At 50.2% G+C, this 27980-nt stretch overlaps 1 protein-coding gene across 1 annotated transcript in view; it reads left to right on the top strand.

Moving 5' to 3' along the window:
- Nucleotides 1-368: 368 nt before the first annotated feature.
- The window catches only part of KAZN (kazrin, periplakin interacting protein), an 84770-nt gene continuing 57158 nt past the window's right edge, over nt 369-27980 (top strand). Inside the window, exon 1 of the mRNA XM_040263981.1 lies at nt 369-645. Coding sequence (XP_040119915.1) covers nt 510-645 — 136 coding nt within the window. The 5' untranslated portion in view covers nt 369-509. The remainder of the gene's footprint in view (nt 646-27980) is intronic.

Raw genomic sequence — 27980 nt, forward strand, 5'->3', positions numbered from 1 at the left:
CACGGAGTTTCTTAGTCTCTCTGCACCTTGACTTCCTAACCTGTGAAATGGAGTGAGATCTCCTGCCTCCAAAGGTTTTGGTAAATGAGGTAAAGCATGTAAAGTGTAACTGGGTGTGACTGTAATGCTCCCGCCCTCTGCAGGGAGGGAGACCCCGGCCATTGGAGTGGATGCTCTAGTTGCAGCCACAGTGGAGCCCTAGACAGTGCGGAGGGATGCAGGGGTGGGGATCCCACTCAGCGTGCTCTGCAGACTGTGGGTGGGGCCCAGGCCTGGGGCAGAGGCTCTGTGCAAGAAGTTTGTTTTACGGTTTTCTTCCTGGAAAGGTGGAAAGGTGCTGAGCACAGAGAAAACAGGAAAAGCCAAGGCACCTTCAAACTGTCCCCAGAAAAGTGAGCGAGCACAGCCAGCGCCCCCTGTCCCTTGCTCTAACTACATGCCCTTCTCCCCTAGCGCTCCTGCGGGAGGAAGTGTCCCGGCTCCAGGAGGAAGTCCACCTTCTCCGGCAGATGAAGGAGATGTTGATGAAGGACCTGGAGGAGTCGCAGGGTGGCAAGTCCTCTGAGGTCCTCTCGGCCACCGAGCTCAGGGTCCAGCTGGCCCAGAAGGAGCAAGAGCTAGCCAGAGCCAAAGAAGCCTTGCAGGGTGAGTGACAAGTCGGGGACAGCTCCCTCCTCTCCCTCACCTGGGGCTCAGCCGGGGCCATGGGGGCACCGCGAGCCAGGCCCCTGCGTCTGCAGGGGGCGTGGCGTGGACCCGGGAGCCCCCCAGCACGGCTGCCCCTTCCTTCTTGGGTGGAATCCCGTGTCGTGCTGGGTCGGGTACAGGCGCCATCCCTCCTGCGCTGTGACCACCTCAGGTTCGCCATCACGGCAGGTCATGGGGCGCCTCCTTCCGAGGCGTGATTGGCAGGTAGTCAGTTATCTTTGCTGACCCAGGGTACTGCCCCAGCAGTTGGGTCTCCTCTTTCCCAGAGCTCTCCAGGTCCTGCGGTGCCTCCCCTGCAGGACAGGGTGGAGTTGCGGGGCTCTGTGCTGGAGGACACATCCACCCGCCACTTCACTCATGCTCACCATGGTGGGCGCCGCAGGGGAGGGCTTGGCCTCTTCTTGCTTTTACTTGGTCTGAAGGGGCTCCCCTCTAAGACATGCAGCACCCAGCCCTGGGTGGGGGTCGGGGAGGAGCTGGGAGAGAAACCATTTGAGGAGACAGGAGGTCAGTGGGCCCACGTGTCACCTGCTTTCCTTAGTGCTGGCCTGGGATACTGGCGGCTGACATACCCCTTTCTCCTGGGAGCCACCTGCCCACACTGTGTCTCAAGAGGTTATTTGAGAAAGATTGGAAGGCTTCTCCGAATAGTCCTGCAACAGAAAACACTCGGGGAGAAAATATTTGGGGAGGTCTACCTTGATCTCTTGAGCCTCTCTTAGTATCTTTGATTCTCCTGGGGTGGGAAGAGGCAATAAAGCTTGGCAAGCTCCTTCCCACTTCCCACTGGCTAGAACCACTAAATACTCTCTGAAGACTTTGTTTATGAAGCCAAAACAGGTTTATTCCTTACGTTGATTTCGGCCTGCTGTAGCAAAGACCCCAGACAGGGTGGCTTAAAGAATCTGTTTGTCCCTTTCTTCTGTAACTATCCCAAGGGTGTTTCAGGCTGGTGGCCATCTCTGCTCCCCTTGGCCTGTGATGGATCCAGGGAAAGAGCTGAAGTGCAAGGTCAGAGAGTGTCTTTGGCAGGAGTGTGATCATTTGGCTGCAGGGAGTGCTCGGGGTCTGTGTCCCAGCTACAAGGCTCCAGAGGGGTAGGAGTGGAGGGTGGAGAAGGCAAAGGGATTTTGCTAGATGGCTAGTTGACTCTATCCTCCTGGGTTTCCCTGAGCGGAGGTGTGAAGTGAGCAGCAGAACGCTGGTTAAGCCAACTGTCTGTCCAACACCCCACCACCCAGGAAGCTCAGGAAACCATTGAGCCCTCATCCAGGTGTTCCAGCCCCTTTCTGTATCCTTCTCAGCAGTACATGTTATTCTTCTGGTGGGCCCACTTGGACAGTGCTCAAGGTGGTCTGTTCAGGCCATGGCGGGCAGGTGGTCTGTGTCATGGGCCAGCTGACGCCGCATGATCAGAAGTCCCTGTGCCGGGCACACACACTTTCTCTACACAAGCCTCTTGCAGTCCAGGCAGATCTGTGTGAGCCTCCTCCACTCCCAGCTTCCCGGAGGCCCTGGAACATCCCTACCTTTCTCAGGAAGGAGAACCCAAGTCTCAGGAGTCTCTCATACGGGGCACATGTTCCTGGGCCTGGGACATATGAGCTGATGTCCTTTGGTCTCGCCAGGCTTTGCGATCCTGCAGAGTTTGGGAAAGCAGCCAGACACTGTCTCAGCCTCCTCAGCCGGTGTTCATTGCAGGACAGAGACACCTGCCTTCTGTGTCCTGGGCCAAGGAAAGAGCTCTCACCCTTATTCTGCCTTCTGGACCTGTGAGGAGGAAGAATCCCTCTGTCTGCTGTTCCAGGGCCCAGGGGAATGGGCATGCAGGCTCATTTACCCTCCACTCCCCAGCTCCTAGCACAGCTGGCCTACACTCTCCAGACCTCAGCTTTCTGATCTGAATGATGGGACAGTAACAGTGAGTTACATGCGGTCATGTCTGTGAAGGCTGTTACCATGATATGCATCCTTCTCTGTGTAGCCCACAGGACATAGAGCTTTGCAGGCATTTCTTCCCAACTCTGTGCTGTATGATTTCTTATCCATCCCCAAAGATCTTCAGGGCCTTGCTCAGGGACCCAGAGATCCCCTTGATGGGGCAGCTCCTTTGTAGGAACAATAATCTCATCAAGAAAGATTTGTCAGTATTCATTCAAAGAAAGCTTTATTGAACACCTACTATGTGTTCTAGTGGGCTTCCCTGGTGGCTCAGACAGTAAAGAGTCTGCCTGCAGTATAGGAGACCCAGGTTTGAACCCTGGGTCGGAAAGATGCCCTGGAGAAAGGAATGGCTACCCACTCCAATATTCTTGCCTTGGAAAATCCCATGGATGGAGTCTGGTAGGCTACAGTCCATAGGGTTGCAGAGTCAAACACGACTGAGTGACTTCACTTTCTTTTTTTCCTACCGTGTTCCAGCACTGTTCTACGCGTTTGGTCTGTGATTCACCCCAGTCCTGCTGGGAGCTATTAACCCCTTTCACAGATGGACACAGCTGAATGAGGTTCAGGGAGATTAAGTAACTTGGCCAAAAGTGACAAGCTAATTATCAGCAGAGTCCAAAACTTTATCCACTGTGCTAAACCCCTTTTCTTCCCTCTGGATGAGGTCACTAGGGATGAAGTCAGCCTGGACAGGAGAGACTGGAGGCTACCCTAGCTCAGTAATGGGGACAGCAGATTCTGTAGTCAGATCTGGGCTTGAATCCCAGCTCTGTTGCTTACTAGCTATGTGACCTAGGGCAGATTCCTTAACCTCTCTGAACCGTAATTCTCTTTCAGAAGGTAATAATACCTGTTTTTCTTATAATTGGGACCAGTTATAACTGGTAGCTACTTCACAGAATTCCCAGGAGGATTAGAGATATGAAGCACTTGGCCCAGTGCCAAGTACCATTAGTGCAAATATTTAGTGATGATCAGATGAGAGCGGGCTTGGCAGACCTCCTTGGATCTCTTTGGAGATACTGGTCATCTGATTCCCATTCAGGGTGGCCCAGACTCTAGACCCCCTGAGCCCATCTGCGTTCAAGGTAGCAAGTGTTCCTGAAAAACAGTGAGGTGAACACCTCCAGCGGCCTCAAGCATCCTGCCTGGTGTTCTACAAAGTCACAAAGATGCTTCCTCCCTGGCCACAGCACGTGGTGAGTAAATTGCAGACAGATGTAGGCAGAAGGAGACTGGGGCATGAAAAGGAATTTATATGCCCTTAATGAGAAAGATGAGAATAAATGCACCAGCCAAGAAAGCTGCAGATGTTGGACAACACTTGTTAACAACCAGTGTCCCTACGGTGGGAAAATGCAGAACCCCCAAAGACTTCCACTCTGGTGGTCCCCACCTGGCCACCCTCAATCTAGTAGCTTGGGTTGGTTGAAACTAGAATTTTTCTTTCTATATATTTCTGTATTTATTTGGTTGCACTGGGTCTTAGTTGCAGCACACAGGATCTTCAGTCTTCGTTGAGACATGCTGAATCTTTAGTTTCAAGATCAGGGATTGAACCCAGGCTTCTTGCTGCACTGGGAGCTCGGAATCTTCGCCACTGGACCACCAGGGAAGTCCCAAAACTGTCATTTTTCAGTATGTGAGAAAATTAGGAACCCAAGCAAACACCCGAGACATCAGGCCGCGATTCCAACATCAAAGAATCCAACAAAAAGAATCAAGTCTGGGAGAATTGGGGTTTAGAAGGTTCCTTTGTTTAGAAGGTTCTGCTGGGATGAGTCTGGGAATGTTTGGTTTAGGACTTTGGTCTCACCCTGAGTTCAAAGGCAGAATCTCTGAATGATTGTTTAATAAGGAATGGTGTCGTTGAGTTTATAAACTTACCCAGAGTCCCTGCATGACCCCAGCCCTATACGCGTGGTGAGCTTGTTGCCTGGGGGACTCCTTTAGGGTGTCTTGATTTTCCCCTCAGTTTCATTGATTTCATTCAAGATTCAAGGCATTACAGAAACAATGCTCATGAAAATTTTCTTCTTCCCTTTTTTAATCACTTAATGGCATGTCAAGTGTGTTGAGCATTTTCCCACAAGGATAAATACTCCTTGAAAACATAATTTTTAGTGACTCCATAATGTTCTGCCAAATGGAAGCCCTGTAATTTATTTAGCCACTTTTCTGTTATTGGATATTTAAGTTGTTTCCACTTTTTTTTTCTTTTCATTCTTGCTGTTATGTAGCACTGCACTATACAGATCTGTGTAAATCTGTTTTCTTAGGACAGCTTTTATCAAATCTTCTGGTCTCTGGACCACTTTACACGCATAAAATTGATGACATCAAAGAGATTTTGTTTATATGGTTTAGATCTATCAGTGTTTGCTATCTTAGAAATTAAAAGCCAAACATGTCTATATTATCAGTAACTTATTTTAAAATAACAATACTAAACCTATTACATGTTAACATAATTTTTAAGTGAAAAATGACTTTTTTCCTAAATAAAAAGACTTGAGGGTGAAGAGCAGCATTGTTTCACAATTTTCAAAAACTTTTTAATGTCTGACTTCATAGAAGACTGCTGAGTTTTCATAGTTACTCCTCAGTCAAGCTACTGTGATTTGTTGTTTTGATTGAAAATCTAGCATCACACAGATATGTATCTGGAAGAGGGAGGAGTAAATTAATTGTCTTATTAGATAACTGTGGATATTTCTCTTGATGCTATACTAGAACTCACCAAATGGTAGTTTCTTGGAGGCATGCTGAGTGTGGAATCTAAATCCATATCCAATGACGGTTTTGTTCTCTGGATGGACAAAACCATTGGTCAGATTGGCATTTTGAATGGAGATTGTGGCTCAGTGGTAAAGAATCTGCCTGCAAGGCAGGAGACCCGGGTTCAATCCCTGGGTCAGGAAGATCCCCTGGAGAAAGAAATGGCAACCACTCCAGTATTCTTGCCTGGAGAATTCCATGGCCAGAGGAGCCTAGTGGGCTACAGTCCACGGGGTCACAGAGTCAGACACGACTGAGCAACTAACACACACACATATGGAGATTGTACCCATACATGATTTTTTAGAATCTAACGTTGATCACTCAGAAAATGATGGTTCCCTGAGTGATGTGAATCCTCCAAAGGTTGATATATTTCATTGTCCAACATCAAAAAGTCACATCTGTTAACATCACCACCAGTCTCTTTAGAAAAGTCTTTAAGTCTTGAGGAGCTGGTAAAATCCTCATGGCAGATTAAGTTTGCCCAAATTCTGATTTTCACTCAAAATTTCAAGTTTTATCAGTGGCAACAAATACTATCATTTGTTTTCCTAGAAGTAATAGGCTTACTTGTTTGGTAACTTATTAGTTCAGTAGTTTGCCAGATACTATAGCGTGTGTTAGTCATTCTTTCCCCACTCCAGTACTCTTGGCTGGAAAATCCCATGGGTGGAGGAGCCTGGTGGGCTGCAGTCCATGGAGTCACTAAGAGTCAGACACAACTGAGTGACTTCACTTTCACTTTTCAGTTTCATGCATTGGAGAAGGAAATGGCAACCCACTCCAGTGTTCTTGCCTGGAGAATCCCAGGGACCAGGGAGCCTGGTGGGCTGCCGTCTATGGGGTCGCACAGAGTCGGACACGACTGAAGCGACTTAGCAGCAGCAGCAGCACTCATTCTTTCAATTACAAATGATGTCCTACAAAAAGTGGCTAGCTGGCAACTCACACAGTTTTGCAGATGCTTTTCCTTGAGACTGCCATTGTACTTTGATATGCAACAAAAGAGTTTTAAGTGTCCTTTCCATTTTATTTAAAAAATATGTACTTGGGGATCAAGTTTGAATAGAATTAATTATTTTTACCTTTTCCTCAAGGATATTCTTAAGTTAAACCGCCCCTCCCTTTTTTCCAACCCGGAGTGCATTGTGCAAGGAACGTAGTTCCTACTTAGCAGTTTGATATCACTGTCATGATTTCTGCAAGGATGTCAGCATTTTACCCAGCAGAGCTTGCCTTGCAGCCTCATCTCTCTCCTTCTGGCATGTGGACACACGTGTTACGTGTGTGTAGTTCCCCAACATGCCTGTGGATCCTCTCCCTTCTCTGGCTCTTTGCATTTGCCCTTTCTTCTCCCCCAGCCTCCTAAGGGTCATTCTTCCTCCAACTCCCGATTCAGGCTCTGCTTCCAGGAACCTTTCTGGACCATCTCCACTTGAGAGGTCCAGGGCCTGTGGTTGGTAGGATCATACCCCTTCACCCCCAAGATGTCTGTCTGCCTCCCAGTTTTCTAGAGCATATGGATATGGTGGTTTACATGGCAAATGAGAATTAAAGTTGTTAATCAGACATCCTTAAGATGGAGGGATGATCCTGTGGGCCCAGTGTAATCCCATGGGTCCTTCAAAGTGAAAGAGGAGGCAGAAGAGTCAGAGTCAGAGCAAGTCAGAGAACAGGTTGGAGATTTTACGTGAGGACTCAATCCATCAGTGCTGGCATTGAACATGGAGGCAGGGGCCACGAGCCAAGGAATGTGCATGCCCTCTCGAAGCTCGAAAAGACAGAAACAGATTCTTTCCTAGAGCCTCCAGAGGAAGGTTGCCCTGCCCACACCTTGATGTTAGCCTCCCAAGATCCAGTTCAGACTTCTGATGTCTAGAGCTATAAGATACTAAATCTGTAGTAATTTACTGCAACAGGAGGAAGAGGCTAGTAAGGGCCCCTCCTCCCTGTACTTCACAGCCCTAGACACTGACCTCCCTTGGGACTCAGCACACACTGCGGGGGTGTCTGTTTCCTGTTGGGTTTGCCACTTGCCAGGCTCCTACAGGCGCACCTCCCAGCACAGATGTAGCCTTATTTTCTGAACAAAGCCGATGATTAGTGAGCGCGGCAAAGGAGAAACGATGCCCAGGTCTCCTCTCTTCAGCGTGAGGAGTAATCCCTGGCAGGGCCTTGTCCCTGCCTCACAACGAGTCAGCTGTCCTACACTGAGCTCCTGGAAGGGACTGAGCCTTACTATTTAATCTGCTCGGTCAACAAATGTCTCCTGAAAGCTTCCCCACAACAGAACCTGTGGAGGCGGAACAGACACAGGCCCTGCCCAGAACCCAGTGACACGCTGGAAACCCACAACATACTCAATGCACATTCATTGAATAGTATATTTTCTAATGACCAGACAGGCAGGCAGATAAGAATCTGTGCCACAGATATTCTGCTTTGAGGAGTTCTGGGGTACAGAGAATGTCCTAGGCCTTGAGCAGCAGGGGACACCAGTATCCTTTTTTCCTAGCAGGTGTGGCCTTGTCTTGGCTGCCTTTGTGAGAATAACTAGGCCTGCAGACAGTGGGGCGGTAGGTGGCCTGAGTGGCTGATGAATAGAATAATGTGTCATCGCTCCTGGGATGGTTCTGCCCACCTGCTTTTTTACACACACATCCTTGTCTCCAACACTGTGTGGGTTTGAAAAGCAACTTAATGTTTCCTATTTCCCTTCCCACATCCACACTCCATTCTTTGTCTCATTCCTTGCATCAAAGGATTTGTTCATCTTCTGGGCAGTCTATTGCCCTGGGTTGAATTTATATGCTCCCCTTTGATAAGTAAGTCATACACAGAAGCTTCCACTGTTTTCTTGGGCCATCTAGCCTGATGCCCTGGCGGCTGTTGCAGCCCCCTGCCCACCCAAAGCCAGCCCCTCTGTCCCACAGCCCTGATGTCAAAGACACTTAGGTCATCAGTTCAGTTCAGTTCAGTTGCTCAGTCTTGTCCTACTCTTTGCGACCCCATGAACTGCAGCACGCCAGGCCTCCCTGTCCGTCACCAACTCCCAGAGTTCACTCAGACTCGCGTCCATCGAGTCCGTGATGCCATCCAGCCATCTCATCCTCTGTCGTCCCCTTCTTCTCCTGCCCCCAATCCCTCCCAGCATCAAAGTCTTTTCCAATGAGTCAACTCTTCGCATGGTGGCCAAAGTACTGGAGTTTCAGCTTTAGCATCATTCCTTCCAAAGAAATCCCGAAGCTGATCTCCTTCAGAATGGACTGGTTGGATCTCCTTGCAGTCCAAGGGATTCTCAAGAGTCTTCTTCAACACCACAGTTCAAAAGCATCAATTCTTCGGTGCTTAGCCTTCTTCACAGTCCAATTCTCACATCCATACATGACTACTGGAAAAACCATAGCCTTGACTAGATGGACCTTAGTCGGCAAAGTAATGTCTCTGCTTTTGAATATACTATCTAGGTTGCTCATAACTTTTCTTCCAAGGAGTAAGCGTCTTTTAATTTCATGGCTGCAATCACCATCTGCAGTGATTTTGGAGCCCCCAAAAATAAAGTCTGACACTGTTTCCACTGTTTCCCCATCTATTTCCCATGAAGTGATGGGACCAGATGCCATGATCTTCGTTTTCTGAATGTTGAGCTTTAAGCCAACTTTTTCACTCTCCTCTTTCACTTTCATCAAGAGGCTTTTTAGTTCCTCTTCACTTTCTGCCATAAGGGTGGTATCATCTGCATATCTGAGGTTATTGATATTTCTCCCGGCAATCTTGATTCCAGCTTGTGTTTCTTCTAGTCCAGCATTTCTCATGATGCACTCTGCATAGAAGTTAAATAAGCAGGGTGACAATATACAGCCTTGACATACTCCTTTTCCTGTTTGGAACCAGTCTGCTGTTCCATGTCCAGTTCTAACTGTTGCTTCCTGGCCTGCATACAGGTTTCTCAAGAGGCAGGTCAGGTGGTCTGGTATTGCCATCTCTTGATACATCTTAGAATTTGGTAGAAGCTTCCAGAGAGTTTTAACTCTACTGACAGAATATGTTTCAAATATGCTACTGACTGTTTTTAACAGTTAACAGATCCCCCTTGAAAGCATCTTAGACTCTAGATTTGATCCAGGTGAAAATAATCTGGGATCAGGTCAAAGAAGTGTCCAGAATCTTTGCGGTCTGTCACAGCTCTGGCTAGGCTATGTGTCTCTGGCAGGTTAGCTGCTTCACGTGGCAGCTAGAGTCCCAGAAAAGAGCACGTTCTGTGATGTACATGTTGTTTTTTTTTAATAAATGTTTCTTTGGAGTAGTTTGAGATTTCCAGAAAAGTTGCAGAGTCCCTGTATGACCAGCTCACCCATCATCAGCACCTTAGATGCTATAGCGCGTTGCAAGAGTGCTTTTCAAGCCTCCTCCTGCTGCTTGTTTGCTGAGATCTCATTGCCCAGAGCAAGTCACATGACCATGCCCCATGTGGGCGGAGGCTGTCGAAGCTCTGGTTCCCAGAAAGTGGAGTTTGTTGGTGGCCATGACTGTGGATCCACAACAGAGAGCATTTTTTATTTATTTTTAATTTAATTTTTATTTTATATTAAAGTTGATTTACAATGCTGTTAGTTTCAGGTGTACAAATAAGTGCTTTAGGTAAGCATATACATGTATCTGTTCTTTTCAGATTTGTTTCCCATTTAGGTAATCGTAGAATATTGAGGAGCATTCCCTATGCGATTCAGTAGATCCTTGCTGGTTATCTGTTTTATATATGAGTATATATACAGTAATGCCAGACTCCAGATTTATCCCTCCCTGCACCTTTCCCCTTTGGTAACTATAAGTTTGTTATTGATATCTGTGAGTCTGTTTCTATTTTGTAAATAAATTCATCTGTATCATTTTTTTAGATTCCACATATAAGTGATATCATGTGATAATTGTCTTTCACAGAGAACTTTTTAACTAGAACCATATCCAGAATTTGCTTAGAATCTGGGGTTCTGGTGACACATGGTATCAACCTTGTCCCTTTGGGCTTCTTTGCTTTTTATAGATTTTTGTATCTGAGTGTCCTCTCTCCTTGCCCTGTCTGGGGATTTCCCCCTGGGTCCTTGACTCTATGAATTGGAAAGGCAGCCAGTCCAGTCCCTCCCCCCACATACCCTTTATCACTGTTTCTGCATCCCTAGACCAGAGTCTATTCTTGTGGCCCCCCAAGCAGTTACTCTTTCTGGGGTCTCCTTCAGTGCTTTGAGTTGAATTCTCAGTAGATTACATTATATATTAATGTTCTGATTGTGGCAGTTATAAAATACATTGGCAGTTATAATATAAAATATATTTTATAATATAAAATAATATAAAATACACTCCATTTATCCTGAGAAAAGCAGCAAGACTGGTTAGTTTGAAAATACTCAGACACCCTCCAGGACTTAGCCTCCACGTATCTGTTTAGGAAGCAAGTAGCAGAGCCCAACCGCTGTTCCCTATTTAGGAAAAAATACTTCATACACCCATTTCGCAGTTGGGATGACTGAGGTGTGAACAGATAATAAATCCCTTTGGAGCAATAATCACCTCGGCTAGCTTCTTTATTATTATTTTTTTATTGGAGTACAGTTGCTTTACAATGTTGTGTTGGTTTCTACTGTGCAGCAAAATGAATCAGCTATATGTATACTTATATCCCCTCTTCTTTCAATTTCCTTCCCACTTAGGTCACTGCAGAGTGTCCAGTAGACTTCCCTGTGCTATACAGCAGATTCTCACTAGCTACCTGTTTATACACAGTATCATTAGTGTATATATGTCAGTCCCGACCTTCTAGTTCATCCCACCCACCTCTTCCCAGCTTGGTGTCCATACATTTGTGTCTCTATTTCTGTCTGTAAATAAGATCATCTATAACATTTCCCTGTTGGCTCAGAGAAAGAATCGGCCTGCAGTGTAGCAGCTACAGGACATGCAGGTTCGATCCCTGGGTCAGGAAGATCCTGACCTAGAGGAAGGCATTGCAACCCACTTCAGTATTCTTGCCTGGAGAATCCCATAGACAGAGGAACCTGGCAGGCTACAGTCCCTGAGGTCAAAAAGAGTTGGACATGCCTGAAGCAACTTAGCATGCACATACTATTTTTCTAGATTCCATATATATGTGTGAATATATGATTTTTTTTTCTTTCTGACTTCACTCTCTATCAGCTAGCATTTATTTAGCATTTGGACTTGGCTTTGCTGCATGAACCCATTGACCTCCCAACAACCCTTATTAGAAGATGAGTAGTGTTCATTAGCCTCAGTTTCCCCATCTACAAAATGGGGATGAGAGAGGCTCAGATTTTTCTAGTTTCCTGGCTGTTAGACTTGGTCCTCAGTGACCCTGGTTTCCAAATCTCTGTTCTTAGCAGATTCTCTTGATTCTGAGGTCTTAAGGGTGGTCAGAGTAGAAGAGAGGAAAGGAGTGAAATTGGGAAGAAAGACAAAGGGCCAGATCTGGATTTGGAAGCACAGTATCCTTGAGTGTCATTCCGGGGCCCTTTGAGGCACCAGAATTTGTGGATTCATTCCTAGTCTTTGCTCTGGAGGTTGTCCCGGGGGTGGAGGTATTAAGGCTGGTCTCTGGGACACACAAGCCAAAAGCTTCCCTTCCCGGCCTCCTCTCCCTGCGTAGCTCAGTGAACACACTTCAGCCCCGGGACATGCCAATGGCTTCAGCCATCATATTGAAGGTGTGAACATAGGCTACGGACCTTGAGCCACTGCTTTAGTTAATCCCCACTCCCCTCCCAGGAAGGTCAGAGACTGATCTGCTGAAAGGAGGAGAGCAGAGCTCAGTGTAAGAAAAGCCAGGCTCTCGAGCTGCCTCTCAGAAGACGTTGCCCGAGACCCTGTTCAATCCTGTTTAGAGCCATGACCTCCATCACTGTGTGAGCCCATCTTGCCGTGATGGACAGGACAGGGTCCTGAATCTGTGGCAGAGAGTGAGAGAGTGACACTGGCCTCTGTCCTGGGAAAAGAGCTTTGGCCTGAGCCAGGCCCGGAGGTTGGAGAAGAGTGTTCAGAGCTGGCCCTCCTTCTGGGGCGGCCGTGGTGGGCACCAACCCAAGGTGGCCATGGACAGGGGATCAAATTTGATGGGGGCCTTAGCTGTGATTCTCCTCAGTCCTGGTTGGGTCCCCTGGGAGACGCCCCTGACAATGGTCAGACAGGAAAGGAGGGAGCAGGGCCTCGGGGGCCTTCAGTGAAACGTGGGGCAAGGTGGGACAGAGGCGGCACAGGTCCGGTCAGACACAGCAGGCCTTCTCGGGGACCTCATGGGCTGGCCCTGTGCTGAGCCCTGCACACCCCACCTTCACTTGCTCCTCAGATCCAGCGCACAGTGTAGGTGGAGTTAGCCTGGCTTTACAGTTGGGTAAACTGAGATTCTGGAGGGGTTTACAGCATGCAGGTCTCAGTGTTTGAGCTTGAAGTCTCCTGCCTGACGCAGATCCTGTCCTGCTTTCAATTCTGATCAGTAGTAATCTCTCCAGTGTTGATAAAATCTAGAACCCCACTCATTTATTCATTCAGCAAACAGTGAGGTTCTGCTATTTGCCAGCCTTTGTTCTGGGCCTTTGGAGTATATCTGAGCAAAATAGAAGGTCCATTTTTTGAGGATCTGCTGTGTAACAAATAGCCCCCAAATCCTACTGGCACAGAACACCCCGCATTTTTCTTACATCCTATGATTTTATGTGTCAGGAACTTGGCAGCTGGGCCGTTCTTTGGCTGGGGGATTTTTCAGTTCCACATGGTGAATGGGGTTGGGTGGGTGGGGTCCTGCTGTGGTGGGCTTTTCCCCTGGAAAATCTAAGCCAGCTTCATTCACATGTCTGGGGCCTTGGTGAGACTGACAACCCAAACACCCATTTGTGGCCCCTCCTCAAGGTAGTCAAACCTCCTACACAGGCTCAGGGATCCCACAGAAAGGGTTCCGGGAAATCAAGGAGCAGGCTATAAGGCTTGTCGGCCTCAAGCATCACTTGGTGTCATTTCCGCCACATTCTGTTGATGACAGGCCAGCCACAAGGCCAGCCAGACTCCGCACTATAAAAAGCACGTATGGGAAGTATTATTGTGTCCATCTTTGCAAAAATACCATCTGCCACACAGGGGAAGGAGAAGGCCGACAGCAAACAAGGAACATAGAAAAACAAAATCAGAAGTGTTAGAGGCTTATCAGTACTTTGGGGGACGTGGGAAGTTTTTGCAATGGGATGAGATAGGAAACCTGGTCATTCCACTCCTAGATCTTTATTCACCTAGGAAATATATATCCACACAAAGACTTGTACACAAATGGTCCTAGCAGCTTTCTTTGTAATAGCCAAACGCTGGAAGCAGCCCAAAAGTCTATCAACAGAGGAAAGAATAAACAAACCAACATAACCTACGGTGGAATTCCACTCGGCAATAAAGCAACAAACTATTGAGATGTGCAGTCACGTGGTACATCTCAGGCTCATTATGCTGAGTGCCAGAGTCCAGAAGGAAAAAAAGTGTATCCTGTATGGTTCCATTCACATGAAACTCTAGAAAATGAAACCCAAGCTGCAGAGACAGAAAGATCAGCGGTTGCCTGGGAGATGGGAGGAGGGGCAGGAGTGCGGCTTTCAAGGGGGAAGAGCAAACAAACTTTGGGATGATGGATGTTTATGTATATCAGGTTATGTCAAATGGTCCATGTTACATATGTGCAGTTTATTATATGTTATTTATTATCTATAGAGGTGTTTTTAAAAAAGAGGGTCTGGTGGCTTAGGAATCCTGGATTAGGGGGCATTTTGCAGTGAAGGGCATTCATCGCCCTGCGGGCCCCACTCAGGCAGCCTACAGCTTAGCCTTCATGCTGGCCACAGAGGGGACTCAGCCCCAGGTGGGCAGAGCCCTGTCCTGTCAAGACCTCAGCACCTGAGGCTCTTGGGCTCCACGAACAGGCAGACATCAGTGAGGTCCAAGGCTGCATGTGTTCTGGCCTGGGCTCCCAGCCCGGCTCTTTAAATAGGTCCAACCACATGAGCTGGCCAGTGGCTGTGACAGAAGCTGCTAACAACCTAGCAAGCTTCATGCCCAGAGCCTGACGTGGGGGCACAGAAGGAGGAGAGGCATTTTGGGGAAACCCTAAACGAAACACTCAGCAATTTAGAAAGGAGTGTTCTGTTTCAGCTCGGGGAGCAGGTACCATGCTAGGGAAAAGATGGAGATTAAAATCCAATGGCTTCAGAGTATTTTAAAGATTAACACTTATGGTTAATGTGTAGGTAATGAATGCAGTTTTTTGGTGTATTTATTCAATAGTGCTCTGGGCCAGGATCGCGTAGGCTGTAAAACCCATGAATGATCTCAGAGAGGTCTCCCCATTTTTCAGATGAGAAGATGGAGAGCCAGAGAAGTAAGCTGCTGCAAAGTGGAACTTAAGGCAGGGAAGGTGTGCCTGACTCTAGGACCCCGGGGGTTTAGCCAGCACCCTACACAGCCCCATGGGGAGCCCACAGCTGCTTGTTTAAATGACTAACAGGGTTTTGTTTGTTTGTTCAGCCCTTTCTGCATGCTGACTCTTTATTCTTTTTTTTTTTTTTTTCGATTTTTAATTGGAGGATAATTGCTTTACAATGTTGTGTTAGTTCCCTCTGTACAACCGTGTGAATCAGCTGTGTGTAGACATACGTCCCCTCCCTCTGGAGCCTCCCTCCGGCCCCACCCCTCCAGGTCCTCACAGCATGGGGCTGAGCTCCCTGTGCTTTGGAGTGGCCTCCCACTTGCCGGCTCTTTCATGGTCCAATATAGAATATACATGCCAAGGCTGCTCTCTCAGTTCCTCCCACCCTCTTCTTCCCCCGCCGTGTCCGCACGTCCATTCTCTATGACGTGTCTTTATGATTTTTAATGATGAGTCATTTGTGATGTGCTTCTTGGTGACAGGCTGGGCCTGTGAATTAGAGGCAGTGGTGTTTGTTGGTGCTGGCAGTCCAGGGTCCAGGGCTCCCCAGCCTCTGTGGGCCTCATCTGGAAAGTGGGAGGGTTGGGCTAAGTGTTCTTACGAGTCCCTGTTGTAATGTACCTCGAGCAGCAGACTCAGAATGCAGGGGAAATATCTGTGTGTTGGGGAGATCGAGACAACCTCTGAGAAAGCCAGGACAGCAGCTTCACGCTGCCTGCAGAGTGGTGATAGAGGTGGTAACAGTATGGCGTGTTCCCGCGTCACACCAGCTGGGCCTCTGCCTGCCACCAGGCCTGCCACTCTCACCCCAGCCCAGGACCAAGACCTACACCCCAGGGCCAGCCAGCAGCCCTCACCCTCTGACCTTTGCAGCCCATTACCTCCAGAGGAACTTGCTCACCCAGGAGCTCTGGGCTGTGAAGATCTAAAAGCATCTTTCTGATTCAGGCCTTGCCAGAAGAGTGGTACCCAAGGAAAGAAAAGACTTCAGCAAGAACCCCTGGGCTGGCACTTACTGGACAGCCCAGTGGTTACGACTTCACCTTCCAGTGCAGGGGGTGGGGATTTGATCTCTGTTTGTGGAGCTAAGATCCCACGTGCCTCACAGCCAAAAAGAGCAAAACATAAAACAGAAGTAATGTAATAAATTCAATAAAGACTTAAAAAGAAATCTTTAAAAAAAAAAAAAAAAAAACCCTGGGCTCAGGCAGAAGGCAGGGGATGGAGCGAAGGAAGTGATTCTTCCCATCTGCAGTCACTTGAGAACAAGAAAGGGGCGCACCCTTGCTTGGTCTCCACTCACCATCACTCGGGCTGGGGAGGGAGCAGGGAACACGGTGCCCTCCATGGTCTTCCTGGCAGGAGATGAAGGTCGGAGCTCAGATGGTACCAACAGGTCATGTAACCAGAAAAACCAAGCTGAGGAATGCTGCCCATGACCAGTCAATGTTCCTAACAGCTGCCAAGCCCTCCAGGAATCGGCTGGAGCGAGCTTCTCCCAGTCTGTCTCGGCCCCCAGCTGCCTGGAGACAGGCCTGGGGAGATGCTCATCCTGCCACTGCTGTCTCCCACCCGGCGTTTAGCACTGGGTGCAGCATGTGGCCTGAGATGAAGGCAGAAGAGGAAAGCAACACGGAGCCCTCAGGACGGTCCCTTCCTCGGGGGGGGCAGCTATTGACTCAGCGCTTTAAGGCTGGGGGTGCCTTGAAGTCAGGGTCTGAAACGTGTTTGTGTCTCTGTGATTGTCCCACTCCTGCTGCCCGGGAGTGAGCAAGGCTGGGGAAGCAGGACAGCAGAGACGGGATGTGTGCTGAGCCCACGGGGCTGGCACCCAGTAGGTGCGCAGGAAATGGACCAAGAGCAGGGGGAGGGCTCACATCCCATGTGAACGTGCTCACGGGCTATCTCTGATCTGGAGGGCCTGGTCATGGGCGGTGTTCCTCAGCCTGACTTTTCTGGTTTCATGACCTGTTGGGACCATCCAAGCCCTGACCTTTGTCTTCTGCCAGGATGACAGGCAGTACGTTGTATTCCCTGCTTCCTCCCCAGTCTGGGCGATGGCCTAGGTAGGTAGGTGCACCCCTTTTTTGTTGTCAAGTGACTGCAGATTGGGGGAGAATCACTTCCTTCAAGGGTAGAACGGGCTGGGGTGGTACCCAAAGGGAGAGGGACTGGGTGCCTGGGCCAGTCCTGCCAAGGCAGGGCAGTTTCCTGGCTGGAGTTCCCAGAGAATTGTGACTCTGGAGAGCCTCCACAGAGGCAGTAGGCTCACATGCTTCCCAGGACCACTCGGGGGCCAGCTCAGCATCCCACCATCCTACAAAGTTCCCTGCTATTCTCCTTTTCTCCATGTGAGGAACATAAACTCCGAGGGGTCGCATGACATGCCCAGGGGCATGTGGGTAGTAGAATCAGGACCAGGCTTGTCCCCTCCCCTTGAACTTGGACAAGTTGCTCACGTCTCCTTCCCCATAGGTAGAATATCCGCATTGGTATCATAATAGCGTCTACTCAGTGGCTGTAGGGATTAAATGAGGTGATTCATAAAAAGAGGTTGGAACAGTAAATATTTAATAATTAAATATCTGCTATTCTTCCTTCATTATTTTTCTTTTACTGGGTTCAGAGTGACTGTATACTTTATTTTCCAAACAAGGAAAGTTTTATAAGAGAAAGAGGGTCTATTAAAAGTTGTCCTGATAGTAAGGGATAGATAGGGAATTTGGGGTGGACGTGTACACACTGTTATATGTATAATGAATAACCAACAAGGACCTACTATATATAGCACAGGGAACTCAGCTCAGTATTATGTAACAGCCTAAATGGGAAAATAAATTGATACATGTATATGTAGAATTTAATCACTTTGCTCTATACCTGAAACACACATATTGTTTATCAACTATACTCCAATATAAAATTAATAAAGTTGTCCTCCAACAGTCAAAACAAACTGGGACTGTCTCAGACAGATGGGATCTATAGCCCTTGACCACAGACAGGATGTGAGGAGGTGGACAGGTGTCAGATAGGTACTTCAGGTCAGAGGAAGGCATAAGCAAAGCTGTGTGTGGAGGATGTTTGTTGTATACACAGGTGACCAGGAGGTGGCTGAGGGGGCCCCCTGCCCCGCTGGACAGGAGGAACAACATCCCTCCACCTGTACCCTGACCCCATGGCCCAGAGAGCATCTTTCCCTCACCCCAGGTTCATCTACGTGCTCTGAAGCCACGTGCTCAGCCAACATCATGATTTACAAGGGCCCGATGGACCCTTCCATTCTTTATGGACCAGAAAAAGGCGTGATGTTTACCATGACAGAGTGGCATAGTATGACACCCGAGAAAGCATGCCGATACCCTGCTGAGCAGGAGGAAGCAGAGGTGGAGATGGATGCGATGAATTCACAGAGCGCGTCTCCAGTTGACACCAGAGGAACAAAGCTTTTGGGTGGCGGCTCCAGAAGAAAGGATGAGGGAGGTGGAGTGACGGGAGGAGACTCCTGTCTCCAGCCTGTGTGGCTTTCCTCGTAAACCTCAGCAGAAGCATGTGAGGCCTTGAGAAGGTGGGGTTTCCAGACAACCGTTGTTACCCACCCACACGGACCTGGTGTCTCTCAGTGGAGCAAAGTATTCCTGGGGTCTCAGGTTCCCAGAGGGATCGGAGCAGCCTCCCCCGTGGAGCAGGGGGTGAGGGGAAGTGACTGGAGCTGTCAGCCAGGCTCTGTGTGGGTAGAGGATGTCCGCAGCTAGGAGCTAGAAGCTGCGGCCTAGACCTGTATCTTAACTCCCAACCCTGAATGCTCACTGAGCTTCTTCACTTTTTACCGTCTCTGGTCCTAAAACAGATTTCTAAACTTTCTAATGGAATCTTGAACCCAGTAGAGCAGTTTGTACATAAAGACCTTACCTCTAGAAGGATAGGCCAGTCACCAGTCTGTGGATTGTAAATGAGTAGTTTTTAAGTTAATGTGACTTCTGCTAGCCTAATTTAATAGCCTCTGTGCAAATTAGAAAAAGGCATGTAGTGTATGGCCATACCACCCTGACACACCCGATCTCATCTGATATCGGGAGCTAAGCAAGGTCAGGCCCGATTAGTACTTGGATGGGAGAAAAAGGCATGTAGACAGATTAGGAAAAGGTGCGTCCCCATGCCCCACCTTGAGCACAGCCCTGCTGACCTGTCACCTGTCGCTGGCAGGCAGCACCCGTGTGTGGCCATATTCTTAAGGGGTTGCAGTCCTGTTGCAGGGTTTGGCAGGGCGGCAGAGAGGCGCCTCTGCTCCAGATAGCTGTGACCCTGCGCTAAACTGCACAATGTGACAAGCAGAACACCAGCTGGATTTTATCTCCCACTCAGCTTAGCTACCAGGCCCTTTGGGGCAGAGTACCAGCTGTGCAACTGTCTATGGTGGTCCTGGGTGGGAGTCACGGCCATCTTGGCTGGCTGTGTTTGGCATAAAGAGCAGTTTCATCTTGATTTCATCTTAAGAATTTTAGGATGGAAAGGTACAGCAATGCCTTTTTAACTGAGTTTTATACCACACCCCAAGCTTGCTCAAACCATGATGCCCCAGGTATGGTGACCCATCCAGGGTACCTTTCTCACTTGGAGGAAATGAGAAGTGAAGCACCTGTTAGAAGGGACTTATCCTGGGCAGCCAGCAGAAGTCCAGAAGGGGCTGTCCTCTGGAGGGAGTTAGCATTTATTGAATGCCTGCTGTATGCCAGGCTCTCTGATACATGTCCCATTTTATCCTCACAGCCAGCCCATGAGAAGGGGTTCTGTTATCACCCCAACTTCACAAAGGAGGTCACTGAGGTTCTAGGTGAAAAGAATTTGCATGGGACACTCAGATGGTTGGCGCAGCCAGAATCACCCCAGCCCATTCATTCTGTCTCTAGCTCCTACACTCCTCACCATTGTACCATCTGTCTGTTGACACCTGAAGTTTCTCTGAGCCCTTAAAAATGTGGGTTTGGATGGAGGCGGGCAGTCTTGGGCTTGGGAAGGATGAGGCCTCTCAGCTTGTCCCCTGCTGTTTTCAGCACCCTGAAACCTTGAAGGGGCACCTGGCCCAGGGCTGTCCAGAGATGGTCCCCATGTCCTTGCAGGGAGGCTGGAGGCACAGTGCTGCATCTTCCCACCACCTCAGTTCCTAAAGACGTCTTCCCCTGGCCCAGGAGCCTAGTGCAGGAAGCACAGATGCAGGCTCGGGAAGAAGTCCCAGCAAGTAATGACAGCCCGCAGGGCACCCTCTATCTGACAGCCTTGGCTCCTATCTGAGCTCTGTTGAGGGAGCACTGGCCCCCTGGCAGGAGTCTGGCAGGAGTCTTGCACCTTGCCCGTGACCATCAGAGCAGAAGGCCCGAATGTTCTTGGGGCCTGTTCAAGGCAGCAGGAGCCTTTTCTTTACTCCAGAAATGAGCAGGGCATGTTTCTGAGGTTTCTCTAGACACCCAGAGAACTCCTTCCCCCTCCCCAGGTGCCTGAGTTTTATCTGGGGCACCATCTGACTGCACTGTTCACACGGGGCTGGGTGGGCATGGTGAAACTCTGTACCCTCCACCCCCACCCCGACCTTTACCTTGCATGGGATGCCCAGCTTAGCACATTCCAGGTGGGCCCTGGGCTTGGTCCTAGGGCTGAAAGAGGATGCAGTTAGATTAAGAAAATGCAAATTACAGCAACCCAGAGATATCACTGCTCACCCCTCAGATGGGCAAAAATCCAAATATCACACAAGCATGCTCTTGGCGCACCTCACCCACGGCTGGTGGAAACGCTGGCTGGTGTGACCCCCCCATAGAAGGAAATTCAGGTACAACTCACAAAGTCTCATCTGCATTTACCTTCTGACTTAGCAGAGGGATTGACCCTAAGGATAAAACAACATGGATATGAAACAAGTTATTGTCCACACTGCAGAATACATTCAGAGGCTTCAAATAAGGGAAAAACAAGAAGCATATCTTGATGTTTACCTAGTGCTCTTGGTGTGATAATCCTTGAATTATTTTGTTGTTATGGAATAGAGCTAATGAGTAAATACATTCTGTCAGGTACAAGGTTCTATCTGTAGAAGAAGGGAATGTGGAAAAGAGGAATGTGTGGGATTGGATTTGGGACATCAATGTGCTTTTTTCTTCTCTGTTTGCGCTGGGTCTCTGTTGCTGCACGCGGGTTTTCTCTAGCTGCCATCACTGGGGGCTCCTTTCTAGTTGTGGTGTTAGGCTTCTCACTGCAGTGGCGTCTCCTGTTGCAACGCACGGGCACTGGGCACTTGGGCTCAGTAGTTGTCGCGCACGGGCTTAGTTGCTCCACGGCATGTGGGATCTTCCCAGACCAGGAGCTGAACCTGTGTCCCCTGCGTTGGCAGGCAGATTCTTAACCACTGGACCACGAGTGAAGTCCCTACTATGCATATTTGATGACGTATGTGTTTGTAATCATGGAAGGGACAAGGAAGCAGTGTGACCCCCAGTAGCAGGGAGTACGCCAAGTGCCTGCAGCTCTGTTTCTCAATGCTGTCCCCCATGAGGAGGAGCCAGGGCCCCTTGGACACATGGAGGATTCCAGGTGTGAGGCAGTGGAAAGTAACAGAGTGTGACTAGAATATCTTGCCTCTCTAAAAAGCAGGGATGCGTCCAAAGACAGATGGTCGGAAAGACCCAGGCACTGGCTTCAAGAAGCTCCTGCTGGCAAAGATGGAACAGTTTGAACATCCAAAAGAATGAGAGGAATAGATTAAGCAAAGCGGGGAATAGAGGGGAAAAGATGAACATGAGTTAATAAGTGTAGATTTAATTGAAAATCATCAGTTATGGACAAACTGCCTTTAGGGACCTCCTGATGGGGTATACTGTGAGCATACAGCATCATCTATGGATTAGCTGGGTTGGGAGCCAGGCAGCTTCCATGTTATGAAAGACCCACAGAAGGCAAAGGGCACCTCCCAGATTAAAGGAGAATCAGGAACCCCGGCAGGTCATTGCAGCGCTTGATCTCTGGGTCTTGAATAAGGACCGTGTATTTGGGGACGCTTGAGTATGGACCGTGTGTTGAGTATGGACCATGGATGGTATTATCACATCAGTGCAGAGTGAAGTGCAGCGGCGGCAGGCTGCTGGGAACTTGATGCTCTCAGGACGGTGTGGCCCCCACGGCCTGTCTTGGGGGCTCCGCCAGTTTGGCAGCCCTGATTATGTGTAATGCTCTTTCCTTGCCCTGCGCTGCGCTGCACTGGCCGAGCACCAGGAGCAAATGTGAATCTTCGTTTGCAGATAGGAAGCCCATGTACAGTGATATTACTTCTCTTTATGAATATTTTAATATTAAAGTGGCAAATCCCGGAAAGTGCTGACCTGAAGCTTTCCTTGCTTGGCACGTTCCAAGCGGTTCCACAGGCCCACTGGGTACCAGCCTGAGCGAGTGTCGCCAGAGGAGCAAGTAGCCTCTTTGCGTGACAGAGGGGGAGCTCCAGCCTGGTGCCCCCATCCCGCCCTGAGTGGGGCTCACAGGACCTCAAGGGGATAAATGTGGTCTTCTTATTGTGATGTTACTTCAGGAAAAGAACTAAACTCAGAATCTCAGTACAGAGAGGCTGCAGTGGGACGTCCTTGGTGGCCCAGTGCAGGGGGCCTGGGTTTGATCCCTGGGCAGGCAAGTTCCTCCTTGCTGCTGCTGTGTGCGGGCGGTGGGGGTGGGGGACTCTGCCCAGCCCTGGCTGGTCCCCCGTGCCCAGCCCACACTCACCAAGCTGAGTGGTTAGTAAGTCTTCCATAAGCAGTGGCTGCTGATCCTTTTTTCTTTTCAGTTGCATCAAACTCACACCAGCAGGCACTCTGCCAGCTATCAGAAACGCAGGTAGTCTTTCATTCCAGAAGTATCGATTGACCCCTGGCTGCATGCCAGGCCCAGGGCAAGGGGCTGAGGGTGTCATGGAGAGCAAACCCATTCTGCAGCCGCCTCCTCCCAGCCCAGCAGTTTAGAGAGGAATCAAGTCATAAATTAATGAGCAGGCAAGAAAAAAAGAGAGATAGTAGTATGTGCCATACAGCATAAAACGAGGTGTGGAGGTCGGCAGGGAGGGGAGGAGGGCGGGGGGACAGGGCTTTTCTGCAGGCAGTGGCCAGAGCCGGCCTCTCCGGAGTAGAGACCTGTAACCCAGAACAGAAGTTACCGAGACCACCTCTGTGTGGCTGGAGGGCACAGGGTATGGGGGATGCGGAGATGCGATGAAGGGTGGTTCATGTGGGGCTTTGCAATCCCGGTGACGAGTTTGGACTTTATTATGCACATGGCAGGATGCTCTGGTTTTAAGCAAGGAAGCAACTCAATCTGATTAGCCTTTGGAAGCAGCCCCCGTGGCTGCAGATCAAGAATAGTGGGCGAGGGTGTGGGAGGGGGGAGGTTGCAGAAGGCTGGGCCTCCGGTAGCACAGGGTGGCGAATACACACGACTTGCTGGCAGTTTAGATGCAGAGTGGTTTCCCCTCCAGCCTGAGGGCACTAGGGAGCCATTGCAGGCTCTAGGCAGGGAGTGATGGAGTCAGGTTGGGGTTTCCGAAGCCAGACTGGGGATGCAGAGTGAGGCAGGGAAGCCAGCTGTGAGTAGGAGGACCTGGACTTGGGAGCGGAGGGGAATGAGGGCAGGTGGTCCCCCCTTCAGAGGAGGCAGGAGCTGCAGGCTTGAATGGGGGTCTCAAAGCATCCCCTCCGTCTCCTCCTCTTCCTCCGCCTCCTGGCTTCCCCTGCACTCCTTGAAGAGTGGGGTTGGTTTCCTTCCCCACCCAGCTGGCTCTGCTTTCAGCCAGCCGAAGCAGAGCTGGGACTCACTTAAGGAAAGAGCTCTGCCCAGCATCTTGGCCCTGCCCAGTCCTGCTGGAGGGAATTGTAATTAAAAACGGGGTGGCTGCACTTAGAGTAATGACACGCTACACTCAGAATTGCTGTCCTCGGCTCTGGTTTTCCTGATGCGAGAAAATCCAATCACCCCGGGTTACGTTCAGCCCGGATGTGTGCTGATTGGATCCGTAAACTCCAGCCAGTGGATTATGTTGTGATCGCCACCTGCAGCTCCCACTTAGCCAGCGGACATGTGGGTCACAAGGGCCAGCCTGGACCTGGGTGGGGTCTGATGTTCAGCTCACACAAGAGGCTGCTGAACTGAGGGAAGGCTGGCTGCGGGCCTCCTGAACCTTGAGGCATTACTGCACTCAAGACTGCCTCCTCTCGCTTGGGCTCTTGGGGTCCCCGCATGTGACTGTCATCTGGAACAGCAAGCATCCACAAAGCCTTGTGCACCCTACCTTCCCATCCAGACTCGCAGGAGCACAGGTTAGCCTCTCCTGATGACTCAAGGTCGCCCCGGGAATGTCTGTGTTTGTCCCTGGACAATAAGGTGGTATAGTCTTTTTGGTTTTGCTCATTTCTCTTTCCCCTCCTCTCAGGCTGTGACTGTCACATGTCTCTTGTCACTGGGTCTTGTCTTGGCATTGATGGAGGCAGTACTATGTGGGGGTTGGGGTCAGGGCCCCTGGCTTCAAACTCTGGCTCTGTTGAGTAGTACCCGCGCCTTGGGCCAGTCCCTCAGCCCCTCCAAAACACAGTTTATTCATCTGCAAAGTGGGGACGATGATAGAACCTGCTAGACACAGGAGATGTGAAGATGGACTGTCGTTTCAGCCGACTGCCCTAGGCACGAGCAGCCCCCGTGACTGAAGTGACCCCCTCCCCTCATACTTTCTTGCCCACCCTCCCAAGCTTCGGACCCAGCATGGAGCAGACCAAGGGCCACCAAAGCCAGTGCTTCCCCAGCAGCGCTTAGCAGCACAGGGAGTTCTCCTTGGGCGGCAGGAGGATCGCGAATCGTCAGGGAAGGTGGGGGCTTGGGCTGCGGCACTTACCCACAGAAGGTGAAGGGCCCCTGTCTGGGCAGGAGAGATGGGTCATATATCTTGAAAGTGAGACCTGAGCCCCGTACAGTGCCTTCAGGAGCATTCCTGGGCTGAGGTCTGATCCTCCCAGGAGCCTTGGAGATGCCAGCACTAGGCTGGGCCAGTCTGTCCTGTTTGGCAGCAAGGAAAACTTGGCCCAGGAGCTCATGTTACTTTTCCACCAGGTTCCCCACGGAGCCTGGCTGGCATGCGCTACACCTAGTTCCCTTAGACCAGAGCCCAGGGGGCAACCTCCCTGAGCTGTGCCTCTGTTCCCAACCTTCGCTGTCAAAAGGAGGCTGGATCCAGCGTGCATACTCCCACCAGCTGCACAGAGAATAAAGCAGGGGCCCAGCAGAAGGGGCTGGCTGGAGGCTCTTCTCTCTCCACCAGTCTACTCCTGGCTCCTCTTCTCCTGCCTTCAGCACTGCGGGTCCCTCTTGCCAGAAGCCCTCTCCTGCCCAACCTGAGCCACTTCGGGCATCTCAGACACAGTCATGAGATGAAGTTATTTACCTTCATTTACTCCAGGCTGTGAAGTCAGTGACCTACAGCTATGTTCTTGAGCCTACATGCTACTCTTAAATTTTTTGAATGTGTTGCCACCATTTAAAAGTTGGAAAGTATCCAGTGTGGATTTCTACCTTCTCTTGGAAAATGAGCGTGTCTGGGCCCTGTGGCCAAGGGTCAGCTGGTCATGAGGGGCAGTTAGTCTACAGCCCTCCGCATCCCAGAGTCTTCAGCCAGCCTCCCTGGCTTGGTACCCCAAGCAGCAGCCCCAAGGATGCATGTCAGCTTGCGGTCTCTTGCAGACAGCAGAACTGGCCTAATGCGATGGGTCTTTGCTCTCCCGGCCTCCCCACCAGTGTCCAGCAGCCTTGGCATGTGGTCACTGGGCTGGCTTTCTTCTCTCTTTCCTTTGAAGCCAGGTCCTCTCTCTCTGCTCGCTGACCCTGTGCCCCTCCCTCCACCCAGACCAGCAAGTGCAGTGACTCACACTTCTCCCCACACCTCCCTGGGTCTTTCTCTGGTAGCTGTATTTTTACACCCTGGGTGTGTGGCTGAGTCATCGCCTTCTCGCCCGGATCCAGCTCAGGGGCTGGCCTATGGTGGGTGCTCCGGGAGCAGAGAATGCTTGAGTGAGATGTTGAGAAAGCTATGAGGTCCGCTCCCATCCTCCCCTCGGGGCTTCAGAGGGAGACAGAGCCGCCCCGACTCTGCTGCCTTTGGGTGGGGAGACGTCTTACGGTGACATGCGTGGTAGCCGGTGCCTTCCGAGGGGCGTGCAGATAATGCACGGAGATGCCAGACCAGGCGCTTCCTCCAAGTCAGCCTTCCCTCCCACCAGCCTCTCCCAGTCCCCGGAGAAAGAGCTGATTCCGAGGAGAAACCATCTTGGAAAGGTTGGGCCAGGGAAACCCTGTCTCCCAGCATCCCGGGGCCTTGTGTGTGAGGCACTGGGCGGTTGTTGTCCAGTCGCTAAGTCATGTCCTACTCTTTGCAACCTCATCAACTGTAGCCCACCAGGCCCCTCCTTCCTCCACTATCTCCAGGAGTCTGCTCAAATTCATGTCCATTGAGTCGGTGATGCTATCTGACCATCTCTTCCTCTGCCGCCCCCTTCTCCTTTTGCCTTTGATCTTTCCCAGCAACAGGGTCTTTTCCAGTGAGTCAGTTCTTCACATCAGCTGCTGGGAGGGAGGTGTGTTTGTTCCGTGTGGCCTCCCGGTCACTGCCCCAACTGTTCCTCACATGCCTTCAGGCCATTTGTTCCTCGGGGCCCTTTTCGCTTTGCTGCTCCCTCAGCCTGGAATGTTCTTTCTTGCCTCCTGTAGCGCCTGGCTCCTAGGCCTTCCTGCTGCCAGGTGAAACATGACCAGCTCAGAGAGATCCTCAGAGCTGCTTCTCCCAAGGCCGTCTGTCCTGTACTCCCCACCCCAGACCCCCAAACTCCAGTTATTCTCAGTGTCAGCCTCAAATGCTTTCCTTCCCATGGCATATTCCGTGGTTTCTGATGACTTTCTGTTTAGGGGCTTAGTTATTAGCTGGAGGGGGCAGAGAGGTGGTATCTAGCTGACTTCTGCTCTGTCCCCAGCAGCACACAATTAGAAGGTGGTGGGTTCTTGGTGAAGCTGGTGCTGGGAGAATGGATGCTTACTTGATCAGCCTGCTGAGGATGCGGGGCAAGGGCCTGAGGGTTAGCAGCAGAGACTGGAGCCTCAGGGGCTGACCAGACCCCCAGGCACCTGGGGTCCAGTGGGCCTCAGGGCAAAGGCGTCAGGCAGGCCTTATCAAATCCCAGCTCAGTTTCTTCATTTCTGCACAGCATTGGCCAGGTTACTTAACCTCTCTCAATTCCAGCTTCCTCATCTGTGAAGTGGGTGTACTTTCCAACTCACAGGCTGCAGTCATATAAGTAGTAAGCCTGAAGTATGTTTGTAAGTAAAGTATGTGGCCTGTCCAGACATAGCACCTGAATAGGCTAAGCACGTAGTAATTTGTTATCCAGTAGTGAGCCTGGAGACAGTGAAAGACAGGACAGACAGCCTGGCCTGCTGCGGGCCATGGGGTCTCGGAGAATCAGACACAACTTGGTGACTGAGCAACAACAAGTGAGCCTGATGTTTAGTTTGGAATGAGGCAGACAGGAAGTAGAAATGTGGCTCTGTGCTCAGGAACAAGATGGGCTTGGATCTTACCCCCCTCTTACCCCCACCCCCTACCCCCTTGCTCCCCCAAGGACCTGAAGTGCCCCAGAGGCTTCCCCAGCCAGTGGGGGTGGGGCAGAGCCAGAAGTGGGCACTCCTCAGCTGTTAGTTGACTGATTTGCTGATGGGTTGTATGGTTTCATGACTAAAAGGTGCTCTGAAGATTGGCTGGCGTGAGCTTGGGGATTATCTATGGAATGGGGGCCTGGGTCCTCTCTGCTCCATCTCTCGCCATGTATTAGCCCCAAGATAATAAGGATGTTGCTAACTTCTAATAGGAAAACAACCAGAGGATGGAGAGACTCTGGAGGGTTGGATTGGGTGAGAAACATTCTTGGGGAGTGTCACTGTCCCTGCCCAAACACCATACCTAATTTAATGCAGTAAAATGTCACAGCACACCATGAGGCAGGTGCTTTTA

The sequence above is a fragment of the Oryx dammah genome, unplaced genomic scaffold, assembly GCF_014754425.2.
Source record: "Oryx dammah isolate SB20612 unplaced genomic scaffold, SCBI_Odam_1.1 HiC_scaffold_21, whole genome shotgun sequence".
NCBI lineage: Eukaryota > Metazoa > Chordata > Mammalia > Artiodactyla > Bovidae > Oryx > Oryx dammah.